At 36.2% G+C, this 26,801-nt stretch overlaps 1 protein-coding gene across 3 annotated transcripts in view; it reads right to left on the minus strand.

Moving 5' to 3' along the window:
• Window positions 1-26,801, minus strand: part of ZNF407 (zinc finger protein 407) — a 427,820-nt gene that overhangs the window by 147,133 nt on the left and 253,886 nt on the right. For all 3 annotated transcript variants that reach the window (XM_012754490.3, XM_075993793.1, XM_075993792.1), the window contains 2 exons: window positions 24,260-24,343; window positions 15,010-15,130 (listed from right to left, as the gene is read on the minus strand). In XM_012754490.3, coding sequence (XP_012609944.2) covers window positions 15,010-15,130; window positions 24,260-24,343 — 205 coding nt within the window. The remainder of the gene's footprint in view (window positions 1-15,009; window positions 15,131-24,259; window positions 24,344-26,801) is intronic.

Raw genomic sequence — 26,801 nt, forward strand, 5'->3', positions numbered from 1 at the left:
CACCGATCGCTCTAGTCCCAGGAGCACGTGCACCTTCGCATCTTTTGTTCGCCATTCATGTTTCCCACGTTCACTTCTACTTAAATTACTACCCTATTCAAGTCTCTGCTCATGGTATCTACACCCAATTAGAGGAAGCACCTACGTTAACTATAACAACCTCCTTTCCACCTTCCACTCTACAGAAAAACAATGAAAGTCGCAAGGAAGAAATGGTAGGAAGTGCCACTGAACTACTTTTGTTAGAAACCCAAATTAGTTCTTTAGAATTTAGTGTTTCAAGAATAGTCCCACTCACTCTGTATAGTGATTTAAACACGAGGCCAGAGCTGGACTGTCACTCACACCACAGAAAGGGCGGAGAAGCCACTGACAAGTGCAAGCCCTACAAAACCTTGATCTCTCTCTCTGATTCTTCTGCTTTAGCCCCGAAGAGAAAAAAAATACATTTCATTAACTGTTTCACTTCTTAACATACCAATATTTCATCAATATAAAGAAGGAGAATAAAAAGTAACTGTTGTGAGAAATAAAGAGCAACCTAGAAGACTTTGATGTGACATCCTCAACAAGTTCAATGTTCATATAAGTAAAACAGAACACAGTACATTTAAGCAATTGTTACATGCCTTACAACGGAAGCTGAGGAGAAACTAGTGTCTCAAAGCCTCTTACAGTGAAGGCTTTAGTGACAGTGTGGCGGGCTTTAGTGACTGCCCACCTTTCAACAAAATAGGAAGGGTCCACGTGATAGTTCTAGGGCTTTGGGAAAAAGGCCTCCATGGCCAAAGAAGTTTGACATATTTCAGTAAACAAAATTATACTTCTTTTACAGGAATTCTGAGAGTCTTTAATATGTTAATAATCACTGTGACTCTAAAGGGGGTGCACAAGGAATACAGTATTTTGTGTGTTTACCAAATTTGTCTGCAAAAATTTTTGCCAAGGTTGAGCTAACACTATTGCATAAAGCCTGGAATCTATGAAAATCAAAATGCTGAATAAGCCCTACATATTGCATCTCTCCTCCTTTCACCACTAATCTCCTGCTTAGATGGCAAAAACCACTGGTAGAAATTCTTTGTCTTGCTGCTCTTTGAAATAAATATTGACTTTTCATCTCTGCATATTCATTTCTTTAGATGATAGGTTTTATTCTTTCCATTTCTGTTAACCAGCCAGATTCAGCAAAGTGAGATATTATAAAACCAGGACAGGAAGGTGGATAAGAAGCCTACTGGAACAAAAACAACAAAAGATCTTTACAAAAAATAAAAAAAAATACAGAAAAATGAAACCTAACCATCTTCCTAAATCCATATTTGTAAGAGAGGTAAGGTGGGGCAAAAACAGTATATAAAAACATATTCACAAAAAGGATATGAACTATGTATTAATAAAATAATACATTTATAACTCTGGCTTGAAATAAGTCAGTTAGAAAAAAATCATACTTTGGCTAGCTGCGGTGGCTCACATCTGTAATCCTAGCACTTTGGGGAGGTTGAAAGCAGGAGAGTTGCTTAAGGCCAGGAGTTCAAGATCAGCCTGAGCAAGAGCAAGACCCTGTCTCTACAAGAAAATAGAAAAATTAGCCAGGCATGGTGGCATGTGCCTGTAGTCCTAACTCCTGGGGAGGCTAAGGCAGGAGGACCACTTGAGCCCAGGAGTTGGAGGGTGCAGCGAGCTAAGATGACGTCACTGTACTCTAGCCTGGGCTATAAAACAAGACTCTGTCTCCAAAAAATAAAAAAGGTACTTTACAAATCAAGTAATTTAAATGTAAATGTGTGTACGTATAAATGACAATTTGCTACAGCTTTTATACTTGAAGGTTTTTCAAATTTAAGGTGATATAAGTAAAATTTTTACTTATGGTTCACAGTATTTCTGATAGTTTAGGCCAGGACTTGGTTTCACCTGGGACAAATATCATTTAAGAGAAAAAGAAAAAGACTAGATTTAGAACAACAACAACTTTTAGCGTTCATGTATAGAGCCACGCGTAGTCTGGCAGATCTGATCACATAAATCACTACATGCTCATAGACTCATGGAGTCTATTAGGGGCGAGGGCAGGGGCTGCCATAAAATTTTAAATACTACTTCAGCAGCTGAAAGGAGCTCCATCCTTCACACCTGGTATACCGGAGGAATTGGCAGGTAATCCACCCAGTGGAGATTAGCGCAAGAAGGTGCAACAAATGATTGGATAGAAAGTTTATTTTCTGGCTCTTCTCTCAAATATCCATACTCAATTGCCATAGGAACAGTGAACTTAATTATCTTTGAAAAGTCTTTTGAAAGACTCTCTCAGCTTTATCTCTAGGTTTTGCAACACTAAGTCTATACTTGTTGAATTAAAATGGGTATTTTATTAATTTTATTAAACTGGGTCCTACCAAGAGTATGTAAACCTTTTATAATTCTAATGTTATGTCAACACCTTTGAAGAAAAAAATAGAGAAGAGTCACTGATGATGAGGGACCACTGAATTTATTTAACAATCTATGTCCATTTTTACAAAAATGCTCCATGTAATCCATTTAAAAATAATAACTGGTTCATTTCGGTCCCTGCACACAATGCCTCCCTTTGTCCCTTGTAAGTCTCTCGAATGTCTTATTTTAAAGGAATATATAGTACTCCCGGAAGACATTTTCCCATTTCTATTCTCTTCGACTCCTGCGAGCCCTTGTTCTGTGTGATAAGGCAATCTCCTCCGGGATCTGAGCTGTGTAGTTTCGCACCACGAGTGACAAGGACTCGACTTGAATAACTGCTGTGCGCAGGTTGTAATTATGTCAGCTGGAGTGTTGAACAAGGGGACTGATTAATGTGAGCCCCGGCCCAGGCGCAGTCCCTATCAAAACCTCCGCGCAGGCCAGCAGTGGGGACGGGTTAAAGCAAAAAGACAAAACATGCTGCATCGCCCATGATAGATGAATTGCTCCAACAGTCTTCAGGCAGATGTTCCAGGACAGTATAATATACAATTACTCTGCCTTATCACCTTCCCAGGGACAATAAAGCTTCCTCCTTCTATAGCTCATGTGAGTGAAGGCAAAATTAGTTTTACTTTTACAACACTGACTCACTTATCATGTTGCCTTGATTGTGCTTTTACAGCTAAAGAAAACATATATTCCACTTTTAAACTAAAAAAAAAAAAAAAGAAAAACCTTAAAAATAAAACTGAAACCTTGTTCTTGTTTTGAGTCTTTCTTACATCAAAGCATACAGTGTTTTAAGATTTTTTTTTTAAAGAAGAGATGTAAGGAAGATATAATATATGTGTGTGCATGTGTAGTTAAAAACAAGTACATACATATAACTCAAGAAGTAAGATTTGGACTGTGTAATCATTACATTCATAACATCATTTTTCAAAGGCCATACAGAAATCATTAATTGGAAGGAACGTGTAATTAAAAAAATATATATGCTGATATTGTCCACATATTTCTCGGGCACGGCCCCCGGTTCCTCGAGCCTGAGAGGATACATTCCCAATGACACAGTGACTCATCACAGCCCCTCCTACTCCGAGTCTTCCCGGTCTCTTTTCCTTGAGAAAGCCACGTTAGCCTAGGAAAAGGAGGCTTCCTCACAATTTAATAAAATATTGTCGCCAATTCTAGAAATGAACTATTTTAGGAACACTGCCATGATTATTTCTACCACCTTTATTTGTACTTTAAAAAATGGAGGCAAAAATTTGAGAGGAGATGTACAAAACAGAACTATCTCAATTTGCAAACAGAAATATACTTTATATTTTTAAGGTTGGAAAAAAAAAGCTAAAATCAAAAATTAAAATTCACCCACAATAATCTGTGTTAAGCATTAATTTCTAATGAAACAAAGCAGCAAAAATTCCAATAGAATCAAAGGAAACCACAGAAGATGTTAGTGAATGCAAAAATAGCATACATCAACCTGTGGAGCAGTATATATGACTTATTTCCACTTTTTAGTGGTTTAATACAACTGACACCAACACTCAGCAGTTATAATACACCCTAAGTCACGAAAACAAATCACGTTCCCTATCTCAGTCTACAGAATGACATGTTTGCTTTCTTTTCATATTATACACACACTAGCTCCAACACCACCATGATCCTATTACATTTCTCTTTGTACGATACACTCCAGTAGAATTATGCATTTCTAGAAATACAGCAATTTGAAGAAGGTAGGGGTCAATGCAAAACAGTCTTTAACTGAAATTTTAGCACTAAAGGGCACAGATAATATAATTAAGTTCGTGTGGGTGTTATAGGATGTTCATAATTACTTGGAATAAGCCAAACAAAAGGTAGGTGAAAACAAATGGAATGGGCTGTAAATATATGCGGGAGTCGGGTGTCACCGCAACGACTGGGCGCTCCTCAACTGGCTTATGATGTCATTAGAGTGTCCTGCTAGATTTACTGATCTTAGAAAAGCCCTGAGACATAAGCAAAAATTGTTTAGAACAAGTCACAGAAAAGATGTCACATTTTAAAAGACTATATTTGAAATGGATATTCGTTAAATTATTACACTAAATTGTTAGCCAGTTAAAACAGTATAGCCTTTTGTGGGAATTCTCCATATAAAGCAAATAAAATCCCAAACCTTGGGCGTGTATGTGTTGGTGGGGGGAAGAATCTCTATTACGCAATCTCAGTTCTCTTGACTGCAAACTCTGAACACGATGCAGATAGAATTTGATGCTGTGTGGTCCCCCCAAAACGCGGACGACTATGACAGCAGCTGCACAGAAAGACTCAGAGGTTCTGAAGCCACAGCTCTCCATCTGGAGAGGACAGGTCTGACAACGGCAAGGCCCCGGCCTGACTCGTGAGTGCTCCCAGCAGTCCTCTGAGGATTTGTCAGGAGCACCCCTCTGCTTCAGAAACCCCAATCACATATGCACTATCCTAGCCAGCATGGATAATGCAGTTTCCAGCTTCACTGTTTCAACTGGCTCTTTCACCTCGGTGTATACGCACTTAAGTAAAATTTACAAAGTAATCTTAAGCAAACAAATGAAAGCAAACCTCAAGACTGGTGCATCCATCTACCTGCCTTCCAGCTGCCACCCTCTCTCCTTAACCTGTGCCAGCATTTGCACAGAGCAGCCTCGAGGCAAGTTTCTGTGAACTCCAGGCAACATGCTTCTGCCCACCAACCTGGCGTCTGTTCTCACCACTTTGCTAAAACTGGTCTTCCCAAGAGAACTGGTGGCTCTTAGTGACTGCAGCTGGTGGGCTGCATGTTCCTATGTCACTCAGTAGGCAGGGCTGACTACTCTTTGCTGGTTGCAAGACACCTCTGCTTCCAGGAGGCCCCTTCCACCCCCATAAGCTTACTCCTCAGCCTCTTTTGCACTGGCTATTTGCCCCTCTGCTTTTTTTGTCTTGCACATTTTCCACAGGAAATATCAATTCTATGGTGCCCTTCAAGTTCCACACAGATTAGTACCGAGCTCCACGCCTATTGACACGTTTTCATTTGTGCATCCCATGGACATAGCACAGTCAGCACATCCGGGACCAGGCCTGGGGTCATTTTCCTAAAGGGCATTCCTTCCCCAGTAGCTGGCATTGTCACTCACCAGAATCCCTGGCCAAGGCCCCTGAAGGATGACATGTGGCTGTCTGTCACCCCCCCCCATGCATTCATTTGGCCAACAAGTCCGTTCATTCTATTAGCATTTACCTGCCTGTCCCTACCCCTCTGCTACAGCATTAGCCTAAGGTTAGGCCTCCATCATCTTCGGCATGTACTGTTGCAATGGTCTCTGAAATCATCTCCCATCTCCTGCCATGTCCCACTCTGACCCATAATTTGCACTGTTTCAGTGACCTTTGCAAAGTAAAGTGTGAATGTGTCACTTCCCTGCACAGCACTCTCCACTGGCTACGCACTGCCTCTGAAGAACAAACCGCCCAGCACGGACAGCCCACGTGCACTTCTGGCCTCCTTTTACCATATAATCTCACGTGCCCGACCATGTGGGCTTTCCAAAGTGAACAGATAACTTTAAATTAAAGAAAAAGTATCATGTGGATGGAGAATAAAACAGAGCCTTACTTTTAACTAAAATTATGATATCTGAGGTTTTTGGATCAGAATAAATTTCTTACATTTAAATTTCAACCACTCCCCGCAACAATTCAATCCAAGATACTGTCTCATTTAAGCACAGACTCTGAAAATGTACTACATTTTTTCTCAATGGGAAAATTGTTGTTGTATGACATTTCATTTATGTGTTAAAAGTTGTAATTTAAGATTAAGAAACAAATGTATTAAGGAAGAAAGGACCAAGTAAAGTTAATCAATATAAACTCAAAACTTATAATACACAGTGAGAGATCTTTGAACAGTATTATAGCTAGAATAAAAGATACAAAATAAGGACTAGGGTTATTTAGCAAGATTCAAGCCAAAATAATTGAGAATAAGGAATTAAAGGTTAAGAAATAAGAGGAAAGATTAAATATTAGGCTAAAATTCCCTGTAGGAAAAAGTATCAGGTTACATATTGTGTTATTGAATAATGGATTCCAGTCTATTTGAATTCTAGCTCACTCGCAGCTCTGTAGTAAGGAACAGCATAACACTTTACTGAAAAAAAAAAATAAAATTAAAAACTCAGACGTTCCTTTTCTAGATCTTCTCATAATTGTAATGAGTAGAAAAATAAACAGGAAAAAGGCAAAGAATCTGTGCAACATTCCCTTAATTGAGAAGATAAAGATGTGAAATTCGTAGAAGACATACTATTGTCTTTACAGAAATTCTTAAGGAAAAGTCAAAACACACACAATGTATGTTACCACACAGAAGGCGGCATCTTACTCCATGCAGGGAGTTTAATGTGTAAGACGATATGCTGACACATAAAGCTACTTTGCTTTCCACTGCCTTATAAAAATGATTGCATCACCATATTCCAAATGTTCCAAGTTTTTCTTTCTTTCTTCCAGGATTTTTGTATAGGGCCAAGAGGGGCAATATTTCAGAATATGTTGAAACAAAGGGGTTGAAGATAAAATAACTAATATCTTAGCATTCTGACTGAATGAATGACAACTATTCAAACTTTTAAGGGCTTCAAAGTTATTCTGTTTTGTTATGTTCTTTTCTCTCAGATCCACATCTGAGGTTAAATCTAACCACACACTGTAGAGATGCAAGCAGCTAGTCTACCAACTGCTGTCAGACCCTCTGGGTGATTAGAGTGTTTTCCTAATAAGCTACACTGTATGAGCTTCTAATGCTAGAAGATATAGATAGTTACATAGTAAAGTGTTTTGCTGTGTGATAATAGCTCTAGTGTCTGAGGAATAACTTATTATGCAACAGACTATTGCCCAAAAAAATATTTTCTATTTTTTTTTCATCTCTAAGGCCTTTCTTCCTACCACAATATATACAGATATATCTAACTACCACCCCAGGGACTGTCCATAGTAATTCCTTGTAGAAAGACCATCCCCAAAGATAGCTTTGGTCCTTTTATAATGACTGGATTTGGGATTCAACAATAGCAGGTTAAATAAACATGTTTATCTGGATTCTACTTTTAAGAGATAGCAGAGGGAGTGTATGGTCACTTTGTGTTCAAAATGGCTCTTCTAATTAATCTGTGATCTCAATTCCTATTTCAGCTACATCAACAAACAAAACAACTTACTAGTAACTGATAAACAAAAAGTACAATCTCAGATTTTTTTCATTTAAAGAAATCTGAATCAATTTGTAATTTTTAATGCTATTGAATCTATTAGTTTTCAAGTCTGTAAGACTTTCTATACAAACAAGATTTTTTTAGATTAAAACTTACTAGTATTAACTAAAGGCCTGACATAAATACTTGTGCTACAGCAGCACATAGCCTGCTAGGCTGAACCAAAGAATTTAAAAAGGCTACGTGCTTGTGTGTTATAGGGCAGGGAAGAAAAGTATGCATAGAGCAAGCTGTGCATCAAAGTAAAATCAGACAAAAACACTATAGAAAATACAAAAACAAATCAAAACTCATTAGATAAAAGTCACTATCAAAATTGGCATAGTAAAAATTAGGAAATATTTTATTCAGGAAGAGCTTAATTTCTGCTGCAAAAGATAGATACATAAGGAGAGGAAAAACAGATTAACATGCAACTTCCATACTTCATTACAGATTATCTGAGAAGATGATACTATTATAAAGACATTCATTTCATTTCGTTAGAGAATCCCCTCAAAAAACCCCACCTAAACTTACCAGAAACATCTCGTGAACAACAGTACAACTCCATAAAGTATCATCATGACACATTCTAAGAGAATTTTTTTAAGCAATGTTTATGCTTGCCAAGGACCAAACAGGGTTTCCCAAACCAGCCACGACACTGACATCTACCTGTGGCTCGCTGAACTGAGAGAAGGTGGCGAGCGGGACGGGGCAGCGTGACCAGGAGTAGGCAGCACACACGCAGTGCGACAGACACATCTGCTTTCCAGAAGAATGCCTTGCGATCATCATTATCCCAAGAAAAGTTTGGAAAGTAACTTGATTTTTAGACTTTCAAACTAATCATTCATCCTGGTTTATTTGCTTTTTTATTCCATTAATGAGATTAGCAGTTATTGATGCAACAGAGTAAAATATAAAGAGATAGAGACTTGAGATAAATGAAATAATGTAAAAGTTTTGACTGCTACTTTAAATGACAAAAACATCTATTCTACTATAACCGGGCTTGTGGCATCAATCAAATTACTTCAAATATAAATTATACCTAATATTAATACTAGATATTTACATTTTGATTATTTTTATGTAGTGCTCTTACTCTTTAAGAACTTCAAAATCACCCAAAAGAAATAAATGCAAATTCTGATTCTTCAGAAAAGAACTTGTGTGCTATTCATTTTGGTATGTATAATTTCACTTCTCTCTTGGTATATATGACCTACGTTTACAAAGACAAAAATCTATTTTTTTCTCATTGTCATTATTCATATTACTCACTGTCCCTATCATCATTCAGGGACAAATTCAAGTTTGTTCTATCCATTGCTCCTTCATGTACAACCCTTGAACCTGCAAAGGAAGTCAAAGGAAAATTAAAAGTCTCTGAAGAGATTATCCAAAAGAAGAAAATTATTCCCATTGGACTTAGTAGCCCTAACTCAGATGCTGCCGAAACAAACGGAAAGTGAGAACAATGAATCCCACAGTATACTGAATTTTAATGTCATAATATCTAGGAAGGTTTCCAATAAACACAAAGTATTTACATAATAAAATTGTTTAATAATGTATACTACTATCTGTGACCTGAAAAACATTTTTCATAACTCAGATATTTTATAGAAATAGATGATGAAGAAATTAATATGAACTTTCAGGAGAAATAAACAAAGATTATAAATATAATTTTTTGCCACTGCATCTTAAAACTTCCCTAAAAATGGTTCCAGTAATATGCAGTTAAGACAGAATTCCATTAAATTAAAAGCATATTTGACAAACATTTTCTAGAATACACACACAGATTTCAAATGGTGGTAAGAAAAACCAAATTCTTCCTGCTCCAGTCATATGTGTAAGAGCTTGCCAAATTTATTTTGAAATACTAAACAAACTGTTTAGATGAGTAATAAAAGGGAGAGAATTACAAAATATAAGAACATTTCTAGTGGAGATATCACTACCTGATTTAAGATGTTAGTTCACATATCCTTTGACTTCCCCTCACCCAAAAAAGAAAGGAAAACCCTCTTGAGATCAAAAACTACTTTAATGCGTTAATGACTTCTATGGAAAACACTGGCTAAGAGCTAAGTCAGCCATCAAATAGAGAAAAAAAAATCAAAGGGCATTTCCTACAAGGTTAGCAACACCATGAGGTGAATCTTCAATACGAGATGTGAATTGTAGATTTTATTCCTCAGCTACATGACCTACAGTATTTCTATTCAGGCTTATGATTTCAAGTAATAAATAAAAAATAAAAATAGCAAAAAAAAAAAAAAAGTAGAAGAGTAAAGAGTATGCAAGGTTAGAAGTACTTAGGTAGTTATACAGTTCGTAAGGAACAGTGAGTCCTCCCCAACTTCAACAACAGGGACACAGTGAACAGATGATGAAACCACCAGAGTTTGGCAGGAAATTTTAGTTTTCTGTACTTCACTAAACAACACCTTAGGAGCAACACTGGACTACACTTAATATTTTTAACACTGCAGGTAGTATTTTGTGTTACTTTTCATGACTTATCAATGGCTTATTGTTTAATATGCATTTATTGTGTTTCCTTCCATAAAACTTAAAGAAAAAAAAGGAGGCCGATGGGAAAATCAGCTACACATTAAGCCAAAGCCCAAGTGCAGCCACATTAGTGAAACAAAGTTGGTCTCCCGTGGAAGTCAATGTCATGAGTGAAATAAAATGCAGGTTGATATTGACAAAGCCACTGGGAAAGTAAGAATTTTACACTGATGAAAAGGGTACTTGCTATAACATATTAAAGTTTTTCTATTTTATTCTCTCAATATTGAGGTGACAATATGAAACAAAGAAAAATAAAAATATAGAAAAATGTTAAATTGTTACCACTTTAATGTAGAAACAATCCTAAAGAATTTACAGCATAAATAATAAGGTAGGCCAGTATGCTATGAATCTAAATTTATGCTTTGAAATTATAATGAATAGCAATTAATGGTGAAAAGTTTTGGAGTAATGATGGAATATACTGATTTGTAATGGATTAGGCTTTTGGATATTTTAGACAGCAAAAGCTAGGGAAAGGGGAACATGTTTACATCTAAATAGAATGAGATGCCATTGCCTAAATTAATAATGCAAACTTGAAAAATAGCCCCAGGTTCAAAAGACCAATTATAAAATTCTTTTGTAAACAAATCTATATTCACATTTTTCATGAATAATTATAACTACAAGTATTTCTCCACTAACGTTCAATTTATAAAATGAAAAATATATTTTCAAATGAAATTTAAATAATATTTCAGCTTCTAATAATGGTAACTTACCTAAAAATAAGTGTTAATAATGACAAAGATACGAATACTCTACAGGAATAATTTTTATCTATTTATACTATGCAAATAAAAATCTAAATGGTAAAAAGTTATTTGAATATTTTGAGCAATATTTTGGAAAGATACCAATCAAATAAATATGAAAATAAAAAAAAATAAATTTCTTCTTAGGACATATGTGAGCATCTTAAAGATATATTAAACATATGGAAATCATATATACTCAAATTTATTTATGCTGTGAAAGAAGCATTTCTTTTGTTTATATGAGGTAAATATGTTAAGTATCCTGTCCTTCCTCTTGTCTGCAAACAAAACAATTTCTTTGAATGTATCTGTTTATTTTTAATGTTTTTTCTCATCAACAAGAAAATAAAGATATCTGTTCTAATTTCCACATTTCATTCATAGTCCATAATTTTAGAAGTATTCTTATATTTGCAAATTTTTTGTACTACTGTTCAAGGTTAAATTACCCTTTGTTCACTGGTAAAAGCAAACCTACCCATCTGTACACAGAATGGTAAAAATGTGGATGAACAGAAAGTTCAAACTATTTGCTTTCAATAATCAAATTATTTAAAAGTTTTAAAGATAAAAATCACACTTTTATAAGGGATATTAAGGACTTCAAAAGGAAATTTGACAGATATCACTGGATTTAAATGTCGTAAGTATTAATTCATAACTATTAATAATTCGTAAGTATTATGTCGTAAGCACAGTAACAATATACTCAGAATGCCCCATCTCCTTTTTAAGGCAGTACCTGAGAGGTACCACAGGGATGGATCCAGCTGGCTCCAAGGCAGTACTCAACAGAAGTGATGCTATTTCAGGGAGGTAACTTGAACAGGGGACAAGTAATACAACCTTAACCTTAGCAAAAAGTACAACGTACTTTCAAAGCAAGAAACCTGAAATACTCTGAGGTATGTTTATGCATATAAAGAGTATTTCAAAGCATAGTACTGATCAGAGGGGGTGGGAATCAACCTTTGTAGTAAGACTATCAAAAGCCTTAAATCTCACTTCTAAAACTTTATTCTTAAAAAAAAATCATGAATATACGCAAAGATTTATGCACAAACATTTTCAGAATAAAAACCTGAAAATGGCCTAACTGCCCCACAACATAATAAATTGATTATTGTTAATCCATGTAACCCAAGGCCACGCATGTATTAAAATTATATTGCAGAAGAGTGGTTTTCAAAGTAGGCATTCTAAAACTATAAAGTATATCAGCAATTATCTACTAATTGATTATGGATTTCATATATTTTAACTACTTCAAAAAATGTTAAAAAAAATTCACCTTGCCATGTAGTATAAATAAAATTTTAACACACTAAATACCTCTGGGACATTGAAACTCTTACATTAACCCATGGAACAGTATCCTGAGATTCTAAGTTGAAGTAAGACCTACAGCCATGCTAAAACATTCACCAGGGGTGACAGTAAAAACAGGGTTACGGCTCATCACGTGACGCCATCGTGCAAGGCTGCGGCTAAGTGACTTCAATGTAGTTCTTATTTAATATTCACCCTGATCCTCTGAGGTCACTCCATTAATAATGCATATATCACAAATGAGAAAGTGGCATTTCAGTCAATAGCTTCACTCTTAGTCAATGGTTTGGCTCGGGTCACACGGTTAACGAGTGCTGAGCCCAGATCCCTTGCCAAGCCTGTGCGCCTTGCCACGCCCTCGTGCTGTGTGCGCACACCAAAATGAAGACAGAAGCTGGATGCTGAAGCTGATTAGCCACTGCTATCAATAACCGCCCCCATTTTAAAAGTTTTTGCTCGTCACAACATTCTTATTATGCTATTGTTAATGTTGTAATAGGTAAATATTATAGACATTATGAAATCTAATTGTAAGTGGTAACTACCACTTCTAACTTTTATATGTGGAGTTTTATATATAACCTTGGTTGAAATAACAGTTCTGCTACTTAAAAACAGAAGTTTGAAAATCAGTTATATAGAAGAATGATTATTGACATGGAAAGGTAGTTGCAATTTGTTGAGTATAAAAAATAAAATTTATAATGAGACAAAAAAAAATTCTGCGAGCAATAAAAATAAAAACTTCATGCATAGAGTACAGACTGAAAAAAAGATAATCCTAAAAGCCAAGTGTGATAATTAGAGAAAATTTCTATAATTTTCTCATTATTTTTCTGTGTTTTACAGGAAAAGCAACTGTGGTATGATCCTTTTAATAAGGAAAATGAGGATTCAATAATATTTATTTTTTTAAAGAACCTCTATTATCAGCATCTTAGAATTTCTATGCCTACCTCTAATTGAATCACCATTTTACCAAATTTCCAAGAAACACAAATTCTGTGTTAAGCAAAGATAGAACACATAAAACGTTGAATGAATAATTAATGAATGAAATATATCTGTAATATCTCTGTACTATTCGATGACCTTTCACATAAAACTTAATGCAATAATGTGGGTGATAATAGAGATTATGGCAATATATTTGCTGAATGCACAGGCTAGATCCAAAGAAATACAAAAAATCTACTTTTTAAAGAAGGCTTTGGGCCGGGTACAGTGGCTAACTATGCCTGTAATCCTATCACTCTGGGAGGCTGAGGTGTGAGGATCCCTTGAGGTCAGGAGTTCAAGACCAGCCTGAGTAAGAGCGAGACCCTGTCTTTACTAAAAATGGAAAAAAAAATTAGCTGGGCATGGTGGTGAGCACCTATAGTCCCAGCTACCCTGGAGGCTGAGGCAGGAGAATCACTTGAGGCCGGGAGTTTGAGGTTGCTGCGAGCTAAGCTGACCTCATGGCACTCCAGCCCAGGTGACAAAGTAAGACTCTGTCTCAAAAAAAAAAAAAAAAAAGGCTTCAGATGTAACATACATATTCTAATATTCAATAGTGGGTGGCATTTAAGGACACCCCCTCAATGTTCTCATGGCATCATGTGTAGCAGGGACAATGGGGAGCTTCGGCTCCGGAATGAAGAAGGCTCTCACTCTCGAGTTCAGGCCTGCTAAGACAGACGTCCCTCAGCTGCCTGAAAACTCTGGTGTCATCACCTCCTCATCCATTTAAAATACACACTCAGTCCTTGAAATAACTTTACCACCTTCTACGCCATAACTGAGGTGCTGTCTCCTCTGTGAGAACTGCATCCGGGATCAACACGGTCCTTCCCTATGCACTTCCCTGGCCTCTTCATTGATCCATTCAAACATGTATTATATTTATGAATAGTCACCTATTATGGTATAATATCCTTACGGGAAGGAAATATTTCTTGTATCATCTTCACTGTCTAAATCAGAGCTTCACTCATAGTAGATGAGATAACAGATATGGGGTTGAATAATGGATTAACTGGAATAGTTCCTTACTTTGAGCAACACAATAAAATCAATGGAAATTCAGGGGTAACAAAAAATTATAAAACCTAAATATTAAGATTATAAAAAATGGAAAAGAACTTTATATTTTTTAAACAATGACTCAACTATGTATGATACTATAATGGTAGATACATGTCCTTATAAATTTGTCCAAGCCCACAAACTGGACATCCAGAGTGAATCTTAACTTTGGACTCTGGGTGGTAATGATGTCAACGAAGGTTCATCAACTGTAATAAACGTTCCACTCCGTGGGGGAATACTGACGATGGGGGAGGCCAGGCGTGGGTGAGGGCAGGGGAGATGTGGGAAATTTCTCTACCATCCTCTCAATTTTATTGTGAACCTAAACCTGCTCTAAAAAACAAAGTTTACTTAAAAGGAGTCACTAAAATTAGGGATGAAAATAAACTTCCAACCTAATACATAAATCATGCTTGAAAGTATGCTGATTCATGTTGATCAGAAAAGCTACACCCCTTTGGTGATTTAACAGGATTTAGTCTGTCATGCAGCCCACTGATGTCACTCACTGCCCAGGGCGTCCTTACCTGTAGTCACACCAGGGGCAGCGATAGGGCTTCTCTCCAGTGTGCACACGTTTGTGCCGCGTCAGGTGGGACTGCGTTGTAGAGGCAAAGTTACACTCGTCACATTTGAAAGGTTTTTCTCCTGCAATATACCAAGAAATGCTATATATGAATAATAACAGCAACTGGAAATGAAGGGCTAACCCAGGTACTGACACTTTTAGAAAGCTTAGTACCATGAAATGGGAAGCATACAGTTCAACAGACTCTACACATTTAGAATATTTGAATATTTATTCCGAGTGAGAAAATTGGAAGATAATCATCAATTTTTATTTCTATTTTAGAATATAAGCATGGTATAAGTAATACAGTTAAAATATATTTTACACAAATAGGAACCTAAATTATAGGTATGGCTTACCACAGTATTTAGAATGATTTAACTTTGTTACATTAGAACCATTAAAAAAAACCCAGTGAGATTAAAACCATGGGAAGACATACAACAGAGATACACTTTGAACATATAATATAAAACTTATTAAAACCTTAATGCTAAATATGAAGAAAAATAAAGTCAAGCTATAAATAGATACTACTTAAAAAGTGTTAGAAGTAAAAAACAATTACAGTTCATTAAGTTGAGTAGCAGGTACAGAGGCCTCAAGAAACATGTAAACACGTGACGCCATATTAAAGTACCCTGGCACTGCGCAGATACAAGGGGTGGGGAAGAGCGCGCGAGGGAGAGGATGGGCGCTCCGCACAGTGCCTGGCAACGGGAAATGTTCTGAGAAATGGGTCCTTGGGTGATTTCATCTCGTGTGAACACCCTGGAGTGCACGTCCACAAACCTAGCCTGCACAGCCTGCTACACACCCGCGCCGTATGGCATGGTGAACCTACTGCTACTGGGCTACCAACTAGCAGGGGTCCTCAAACTTTTTAAACGGGGAAAAGTTCACTGTCCCTCAGACCGTGGGAGAGTGCGGGGCACATTCCACGCATGTGCACTGTGGGCCCGGGACGAGCCGGCTGCTAAGCAGGACAGGCAGTGGTGGCAAAAACACCCAGCGGGCGGGATAAATGTTCTCGGCAGGCCGCATGTGGCCCACGGGCCATAGTTTGAGGATGCCTGCTGTATAGCACGTCGGTATTCTGAATACCCCAGGCAACTGGCAACCCAATGGCAGGCTTGTGTATCTACACATAGCAGAGGTGCAGTAAAAATACAGAATTATGATTCTATAGGACCACCACTACATGTGCAATCTGTCATGGACTACAGTATCCTTCATCACGTGGTGCACGACTATGTGTGCATATACACGTATTTATAACATGTCACCATTTTATCCCAGAGTTCAGTGGCTTGCATAGGACACAAAGATAGTGAAGTAGTGTGCTGGTAACTTGAACAAAGTATTTAGTTCATCTGACACTTTTTTCTCCCTTAATCACCCTGCCCATACCCACACACAGATACACACATTCAAAGAATCATCAAATCTTATCAGTTCTTTTTTTTTTTTTTAATTTTTTTTTTTTTTAAAAGACAGGGTCTCGCTCTTGCTCAGGTTGGTCTCGAACACCTTAGCTCAAGCAATCCTCCTGCCTCGGCTCTCAGAGTGCTGGGATTACAGGAGTGAGCCACGATGCCCAGCTCTTATCAGTTCTTAATTCCACTAGCTACTTTAGCTGGTGAGCACTTGCAACATGACTATTTAATTTTAATTAATGTAAATTTAAATTTAAAAACTGATACTCAACTCAGCTATTGAAAAAAAATGTTTAAATATGGTTAGAACAGCTTGGGAATGTGAATCCTACTTTTTGAAGTGTAAGTTTTATCAAATCTAAATATAGATTATGTTTTTCGGATGAAAATTTTGTCTCTGAATTGAGATATTCTACAATTGTAAAATATATACCAAATTTCAAAATCCTAGTATAAAAATATAATACTGTAAATAATGTTATATTGATTTCAAGTAGAATTAATAGTTTATAAATATTTAGTTAAATTAACTATACTATAAAAAATGATTTCCCCTGTTACTTCTTCTGTTTTCTTCAATATGGCTACCAAGAGACATAAAATTATACACGTAGAGCTCACATTACATTTGTACCGGACAACAGTGATCTAGAGGAAAGCTACCTCCCCAATCCCCCCAAAACAATGAATATATAGTAATATTTTTTTCAGACTATTATCCTGATAAACTTTACATATATGATGGATTAATTTTATATATGTTCAATAATTCTTGCTATTTATTACTTTCCATGTTTTTCTGACAGCTTTATGAGACTTATTTAGAAAATGAAGAATGAAATATGTTATTTTAAAATTACTCTACATCAATTTGGGTATCAACAAAACTACATCTGTCCTGAAAATTAGGATGTTTAAAAATTTGCCCTCCATTCTCTCGGTTTATTTACGCTACCTACCCCAACTGCAGTAACATTTAACTAAAGGCACACACGTCTCCTCTGGGGGTATTTTGTCCCTCGTTGCAGCAGAGTAGTGTACTTAGATGAAGCCAGGTGGACTTCAATTCCAGTCCCAACTTTGCTGTATTTCACTTGCTACCTGTTAGACCCCTTGAGCAAGATCAAGAGGATAATACCACCAAACATGCAGGGTAATTGTGAGGATTAAAGATGACAAAAAATATGGAAAGAGCACACTTAGCACAGAGTGCTCAATAACCAGTTGCTTTTATCATTATTGTGACAGAGCTGCCTAAACACTGGTAATTGTAAACAAGTCTCTCGCAAAGATGAAAGACGAAGCACACAAGCTGTTCTCATCAAGAGCTCACAACCAGTAAAAAGATAAACAGCTAGCATATAGAAATAATTAATGGTTTTGCATGGTTAGCGAATATGACATAAAGATATCATTTAACAGATCCTGCCAGGAAATATTTGTATTTGATTTGTTCTTATTAAAAAAAAAACCCACTATATACAAAACAGAGTAAAAATCTGAATTGAAAGGGATTTTTGTCTCTTTTAGCCATTTGTCCTGAGGACAAAATCCATCTATAGCAGCCCAATCAAGTGGTCACCCAAGGTCCTCTTGAATAACCCTTTGTTCTCAGTTTCTAAACCTCTGGTCAAGTAACTTAAATTGTACAGATAACTCGATTGTAATGAATTGACCTATACAAAATTTCATTTTCATGATCATGACAGATTTTGCTTTAATTTAGGGATGATATATGATATTGATATTGTGTAAGACTAAAGGAAAATAGTTCAATCTCAACTTTGACATAGGAATATTCTATAACATAGAAACATATAAACATCCACAAATAAGCATATCTGAAAATGTTTGCTACATTATAAGAACTGAATTTGTTCATTTAATTCAATGAATAGTAACTGCACAACAATGTCAAAGTGCAGTTCACATGAAAAGCAGAAATACAAAGGGAACACTGGTCTGGATAAAATCACACACATTATTATTTTAATAACCTGAAATATATCTGTCTAGATTAACCATATGTGGTAGATTGTATAAAGCATTTTAACAGATTCAATGAGGTATAACTGACACACAAAAACTTTCCATAGTTACAATGTGCCATTTGGTAACTTTTGTTATTAATGAAACTACTAGCATAATCAATATAATGAACACAACCACCAACCACAAAGGATTCCTTATAACCCCCACCCCATTCATCCCATCCCCAAGCCACCACACATATACTTTCTGCCAGTGTACATTAGTCAGCATTTTCTAGATATTTATATACATGGACACATACGGTACGTACTCTCTTTGATCTGGCCTCTTTCTTTTAGCATAATTATTTTGTGACTCATCCATGTTGCTACAGTATGAATACCTTATTCTCATTGCTGAATAGAATTCCATTATATGGATTTGCCAAGTTTGCTTATCCATTTATCCAAGGAAATGTATGGCTAGTACAACAAACATAATAAATCTGCTATGAACCTTCAGATGCAAGTCATTGCACGGACACATACGTCCTTACATCTTGGGTAAATACCCTGGAGTGGGATGACTGGGTAATAGAGTGGGTACATATTTCACTTTGTGAGAAACTGCCAAACTGTTTTACAAAGAGGTTTGACCATTATACATTCCCGTCAGCTGTGTACAAAAGTTCCAGTTGCTCCAAATCCGAAGCAACACTTGCTACAGACAGTGCTTTAAATTCACATTTCTCTAAGGATGTTGAAGATCTTTTCATGTGCTTATCTTCCATACATGTATATTCTTTCAGGAAGTATCTGCTCAAACCTTTGATCCTTTTTTAATTGGTTGGTTGTTTTCTCAGGATTGTGTTTTGAGAGTTCATTACATATTATGGATGCAAATCCTTTACAAGACTTGTGGCTTAAATATCCTTTCTCTCAGTCTGTGACTGCCTTTTCATTCTCTTCATAGTATCTTTTGAAGAAAAGACATTACTTTATCAAGTTTTCATCTTACAAATTTTCAAGTTATCATTTTTTCTTTTATGGATCAGGCTATTGATGTCCAAAGAAATTTTTGATAATCCAAGATCACAAAGATTTTTCACCTTTTTAATAGAATGTTTATAGTTTTAAGTTTTACATTTACATTATGATAATATTGAGTTGATTTTTGTATAAGGTTAGAAGTATGGATCAAAATTCATTTTTATTGCATATGGACATTCAACTGTTCCAACAGTGTGATTTGAAAAGACTAAATTGCCTTTTCTCCTTTGTCAAAAACCAACTGACCATGTAGGTACAGGTCTATGTCTGTAATCTCTATCCTGTTCCATTGCTATATTTGTCCATCTTGATGCAAATACAAGAATGATTTGGTTACTGTGGCTTTATAATAAATCTTGAAGTCAAATACTCTAAATCCTCCAAATTTGCTCATTTTTCTCAATGTTCTTTGACTATTTCAGACCTTTACATTTCAATATAGATTTTAAAATCAGTATATCAATTTCTTAAAATAATAGACTGGTGGGATTTAGACTGATCAATGTGGGAGGAATTGAAGTCTTAACAATATTAACTCTTTTGAACTATAAACATGTTGTATCACTCTATTTAGGTCTTTCTTAATTTCTTTCAGTAGTGTTTTGAAGTTCTCATGGTAGATATTCTGCATATCCTGTTAGATTTATCTCTAAATATGGTGTATTGTTTGAAAACAATTGACAAATATATGCACAGGTCTATATTAGGACTCTTTTCTGCTCAATTGATCCTATTTATCCATCTTTATGCCAGCACAATATTGTCATGATCATGGTAGCTATAAGTCTTCAAGTTGGCCGGCATGGTGGCTCATACCTATAGTCCCAGCACTTTGGAGGCTGAGGTAGGCGGGTTTGCCTGAGGCCAGGAGTTTGAGATCAGTCTGAGCAACACAGTGAGAACCCTGTCGCTACAAAAGTACAAAAAAAAAAAAAAATTAGCCAGGTATGGTGGCACACACCTTTAGTCCCAGATACTTGGGAGGCTGAGGCAGGAAGACTGCTTGAGCCGAGGAGTTTGAGGTTGCAGTGAGCTATGATCGCAGTGAGCTATGATCATACCATTACACTCTAGCCTGGATGACAACAAGACCCTATCTCAAAACAACAACAACAACAACAAAAACTAAGTGGCCAAGCAATTCAAACATTTTGTTCATTATGCAAATTGACAAATGTATTCTGTCGTCTCCTTATTCCATTCAACCTAAATGTTTGGAAAATGTTTTGGCATCATAACTTACCTCTACTTTGTTTATTGTAATAGCCGTGGTAGACACTTTAAAGCTATCCATTCTTCATGGATTTGGCAGGTGTCTGAAGGGAGGTGAAAGGGGAACATCACAGACCCCACTGCCTACATTGGTCATATAAATTAAAGATCATCGAAAATCCCAAAGTCGATTTTCTTGATTTGGTAGTTTAACATAAGCTCTTTAAAAAATGTGTTTAATGTAGCTTATTTCATTTACACTTTTGTGGCATTTTTATGTATCACAATGTGAACTTAAACACAATACTTTTAAAGAATAATGCCATTTATATTCTCTATAATTTACATTAAGTATTATAGAAAATTATAAACTGTCATTTTATATTTATCTTGACCACACTATAGATAAAATTATGAAATATTAAGAAATATTGAATTGTGTACTGACAAGGACAAACACAACGCTACAAAAATATTATGTGCTACATAAAATACTATGCTAAGGAAGGCTCACACATGTCTGGGTTCTTGACAGGGTAAGAACCCCATGTCAATTTATACAAACTACAATTTATTCAAATCTGTAATTAATAGTTAATTTGCAACTCATCAATTTTGTTACATGTTCAACATGTTAAACATTGCTCTAATATGTAATTAGGTAATTTTTTTGGTCATTTATGGGTAATTTATTCAAGAAAATAAACTGCAGAAATATAGAAGGAGTTTTATCTTTGTTTATCTCAATATGTTATCAAAAATATAAACCCAACATCTAGACTGTAAAATTTGAAAGAAAATCTTACAAATTTGAAACAAGAATTTCACTTTGGTAAATATTTAACGGCTTGAAGTGAGACACCTACTACATGAAGAGGTGTGCACATTGCTATGGAATGGTCAAACAGGTTTGGTGCATACTGGAACCAGGGCCTCTCAATCCTTTGTCATTGCAAAGCCAGAAGATGACTAAACCTATGAGTAAGAAATTTACTACTCCCAAACGACATAATCTGTAAATCAACAGGGCTACCCATATACACCGAAAAAAACAAAACAAAACAAAACAAAACAAAAACAGAACAAGAGTGAAATTTCCTTTCCTTCTATTTTTCTCTTACATGACATAACAGTTCATATTCATTTAAATTGTGTTGCTTTTTACACTTTCCTTTACAAGCAATAATCTTAGCCAAAATAACCATTAAGGAACATTTTACTTGTTAGGCAACACTGATAGAAAGTAAAAGGAGGACAGAGGAGAGACACTAGAATGGCTGTCAACATAGCACAGTGTCCTTTTGTGTGTCAACCATCTGTCAGACAGGCTGACCACGTCTCATGGAAACACTTCGCATTCCTTTGGGCAGGCTGGTGGTTATTAAGCTGGCCAAGACTCTTCAACTCCATGTGAGGATTTGCTCCTGTGCCCTTGAATCAAGGGTCTCTGACAGGTGATAAAAGTAAATCTTAGAATGGAAGATGTTTTGTGCCAGCCCCCTGGACAGTCTGTATTGCAGTGGGGAATTATTTACGCCATTTGGAACACTTTTGATACCTATCCCTTTCCAAGCTGATTGTAATTTGCGTGGGTGCTGTGTGCTAAAAAGGTAAACCATGTCAAAGAGGAATACATCAGAGAAATACGGATTTCAAATGCACCATACAAGTCTGGCCTTGGGGGAAAAGAAAGCTGTGTGTTGCTTAAATATTTTAAATCCAGCATAAAAGCTAAGTGCCTAGACTGAGTTGTACTAAGCTGTTTTGTTGAAGCAAACAGTCTTAAGAACTGACTTTGGTATTAAAGAATCATGTTTGATTTGTGCCACAGAGGCAGATAAATGCCAAAAAGACAAATACCTCCGTCTGTGAGACATTGTCCTATATGGTATAAAGTTAATAGCAAAGTAATAAGGAGCCTCTGGACCTGACATAAAATATAAAGTTGTGCCAGCTCAATGCAGGCTTCCTGATCGATCTACCACCTGGAACGCCTACGACCACAGCATCGCCGCCACGCTGCAGTGGGGAGAGAGGTCCAGCCCGCTGGCAGGAGTCGCACGGAAGGGGAGTCTGTTACTCCCCAGGGCCACCCCAGCTGGGACAAAGTGAGCTACAGTGACGTTTAGACAGTAACAGTCTGAGCACCAGTAAACTGAAAACATTAAAAAAGTCCTCGTGAGCACACCATTACCGTAAATATCTCCAACTTCTCCATGACAGCGGTCAGAACGACTGCCATCAACTGGGTCCCTCCTGTCATCTATTACAGGGAATCCTTAACTCAGTAGATTAAAAAAGTATGAATAGGTGGCTTCTATAAATTTAAAATGGAGTTTTATGTTTTAATGTTAAGTTTATGCTTCCAACATTATGCTAAACATTGGAAGTTTCCCTTTGACTAAATAATAACTCTTATCCCTTATGAAAATTTCAATAATATATACTCAAGATCTAAGAGGAATGGCTAGGTATTAATTTTCATTGATTAATTTTCATTGCAAATACCATATTGGGCATTGATGTTACCTGTACCTACCTGTTAAACATAATATATCAAGAATCATAATGTACCATAAGTAATACATTTTATGTACTTTAATTTCCTGCCATTTTGAGTATGACTACCAAACTCAAACATAATGATGGACTCAAAGAAAAGTCCCATTAGTTATGAGTTTTCTTACCATGTGAACTACCATCCAAACTAGGACACATTTGATAGTAAAAAGTGGTTTTACTAATAATTGCAAGAAACAATTGCTATAAAGCAGCACTGTCTCAGGCACATATAAATTAAAATTATAAAAATAATTACTGACAAAATCAATCAGATTAAGTAGGTTATAAAATATGATGAATTTTTAAAACTTTTTATCCCTAAGGGTTCCTAATCAAGGAATCTATTATATTTTGTTGAATCACCAAGAATGTATATCATGGAGAAAAAAAAATCCTCCTCAATGTCCATAATTATCTCTTATGTTGCTTCTTTATTGCTTTCTATTCTTTAGCAAGAATAACTAAACAGCACTGACTTCAAATCCTATCTAATCTCAGAGGGACTGAAGGGCAGGAGGGAGGGTCAGTGGGGAGGGAGGGTGGTAGGTAAGCTCCTGGCTAGCTGAGGAGGGAGGTGGGTGATTAGGTGATAGGTGGGCAGAGAGAATAACTGAAAGGAAGACTGGACTCCACAGTCCCCACCCACAAGGCCCAAGGCAGAATCTTGACTACAGACAAAACAGCCTCCTATATCTGAGCTTTGGAAGCCAAACTGTTGTTTTTCTCCCACTTAAGGGAAATTTACTGAGGATACCCAACTCTTGAAATATGCAATACATCTACTTTTTAAATGTATAAAAACAGAAGATTTAAAATTTTACATTATTCAACTAGAATTTTCTGTAGACCCTTCAAATACACAAATGTTATCAAAATTGAAAAGAAAAGTAACAGATGACGTCGAGAATCAGGGCTGGGGTGCTGGACGCCCTGTCTCCCTCTCCGCAGAGAAGGGCTGGGCAGGCTGGGTACTGACCTGTGTGCTGCCGGCGGTGCTTGGTGAGGGCATGCCGGGTCCCGCCGGCAAAGCCGCAGAGGTCACACAGAAACGACTTCTCGCCTGTTGCAACAATAAACAGATGAGGGACTGCAGAGGTCACAGATCATTAAAACATATCTATCAAGGCTTTCAGGGTTACTAATTCCTCCAATCAAATGTTTCCATGTAAATATGTCAAATGGGAATGAAATTACCACTGCGGTTTATTGACTGTGATAAAATCTGAAAAGCACCACTGAACATAATTACATACTTGTCAGACCCATAAAAATTAGCTTTATTATCAATGGAATGGTTTTGTACAACTTCATTTCTGGTAGATGTCTTCCAGATGGGGCTGCTTTATGCACTTGAACAGTTTTTATGCATATCCTGATTTTTTACAATTCCCATACATCTGGCCTTTCTGAGCTGAGTAAAGATTGCTTGGAATAGTTAATATACAGACTATATGATTCTGCTTAAATAAAACATATTGAATTTTCTAACATCTTAAGGATACTGAATTGGTTTTACCTGATTCTATCAGGGTCTTCTTTAATCACTTCCTTCTTAATAATACAAAATAAATGGTTTCCTTGGTCATACTGAAGACCCCAAGTAAGAATAAAATCTACTTGCTCAGTACCAATAGCAATTCAAAGCAGTTTATGTTTCTCAAACTTTCATGGCATAAAAAAGGAAGTCTAGGGATTGCTAAAGAAATTGTACAACAACTCATATTATTTACCGTTAAATGACAGTTCTGGACTGGAAACCTCTGCAACACTTAGGGACAGTTTGGAAGACTTAGTATTTGTTAGAAGTGTGCAAATGCTCATTTTTTTATTTTCGCATTTTTACACAAGCTAACATTTGCCCTACAGTTTATAAATGCAATATATCTTTCCACTGTAGCATATTTAGGCAATAAGAGCTGGCTGGCCAGGCAGTTCATCCCACAAGACTCACAAAAGAGGACAAAATAGAATAAAAATGCTAACCTTAGAGAGACTCTGTGAAATTATAAAACATTTTTCCAGAAATAAAATCTATCATTTATATCTATCTTTATCTACTTTACTCATTTAGACATTTAATGCAACAAGTCTTTCAAGGGTGTTGCCAGAGTCAGCCTGCTTTGTTCCAAAATGTTTTGGTATGCCATAATAGAAATTTGGCTTGTGGTGTTTTAGAAATAATTGCTTTTTTAAGGCTATAATAAATAATAAATATAGGAAGGCAGAATAACTTCAGCAACCAAAAATCTTCCCTTCAGAGCATTATTGGTTTTTCTAATTTAAATGAGCACATACAAAATTGTAATCAAATTGTACTTAATCTTTTTTTCAAAGGATATGTTAAAATGTTCACTATCCTTTTAAAAAGGCTAAATTTAAATATTTTCACTCATTCTCCTTTCCTATCTTTGGGTTAAGTTTATTCCTTGGTGTCATTATTTCAATATAGAAAGAACAGAGTAGATGGGCGCTGAAGAATAAAGTTTAATTATAATCACTGATTTAATTATTTAATCAATTTGAAATATATATTTTTCTAACTAGCTGTGTTATCAACCAAATAACAATGAAAGTAGACTTTTTTTTAAACCCCGAAAGACAAGCTGCTGGTCAATATTAACACGCTATTCTGCGTTGAGGCAGAGCCGTCCTCCCCCGTGTACGCATGCCCACACTTCTGTGGGCGTGGCTGCCGCGCCTGCGCAGGACTGTGTCCGCAGCGCGTTCTCGCGTTCTCGCCCGCTGCCGTGTGGGAATGCGGGGCGTTACCAGCCAACCAGCAACGTTTCTAATGAGCAAAGAGCGCTTTTCTGACTTTGGGTTTAAGAAAAGTAGTCTTCTTTTCTATCATTTGTGAACTTCTTTGTGGCATGCACCTTTCTTATAAAATGAAAATATTCAGTGTAGAAAAATCCTGAGAGTTATAATCTTTATATACATGTAAGTGGGGTTATGTGTGCATATATATACACGCACACATATACATATGCTGCATATGTTAAGTTTTGTTCTCTTCCCTATTTTAAGACATTTACAGACACAAAGTTATTAATTTTTCCATGTGATATGATTCTAGAGATATTAGTGACCTTGATTTTTTTGATGTGTAGGGTTTTATTTAGGATGTTAGTCTCCAATGTATTGCATGTCATATTTACCTTGGTGGCTTGATTTGTTTTTCATTCTAAATTCAATTTTCACTTGCCTCTTTTTTTTTTTTGGAGAGGGTAGGGGCTGGTTACGGTTGATGAGTGGGCAAACAGTATATTTTTTTGAAAAAAATTTTTTGAGAAAAAAAACTAAACATAATATTTCACTCAATACAGAGAGGGTTCATTTAGTATGCCATATTTATATGATAGTAGAGCTATAATGGGGGACTTCTTTTTGTAACAACTTGAATTAGTTTCAAGTGTGCCATTTTGCATTCAAATGTAGAAAGACACGGAAACTAATCCTTTATTTTCTATTAGAAAACAGCCACTGTCCCCATCTCTCATTATGGTGCAGACTACAAG

Source organism: Microcebus murinus, chromosome 17 (genome assembly GCF_040939455.1).
Source record: "Microcebus murinus isolate Inina chromosome 17, M.murinus_Inina_mat1.0, whole genome shotgun sequence".
NCBI classification, from domain to species: domain Eukaryota; kingdom Metazoa; phylum Chordata; class Mammalia; order Primates; family Cheirogaleidae; genus Microcebus; species Microcebus murinus.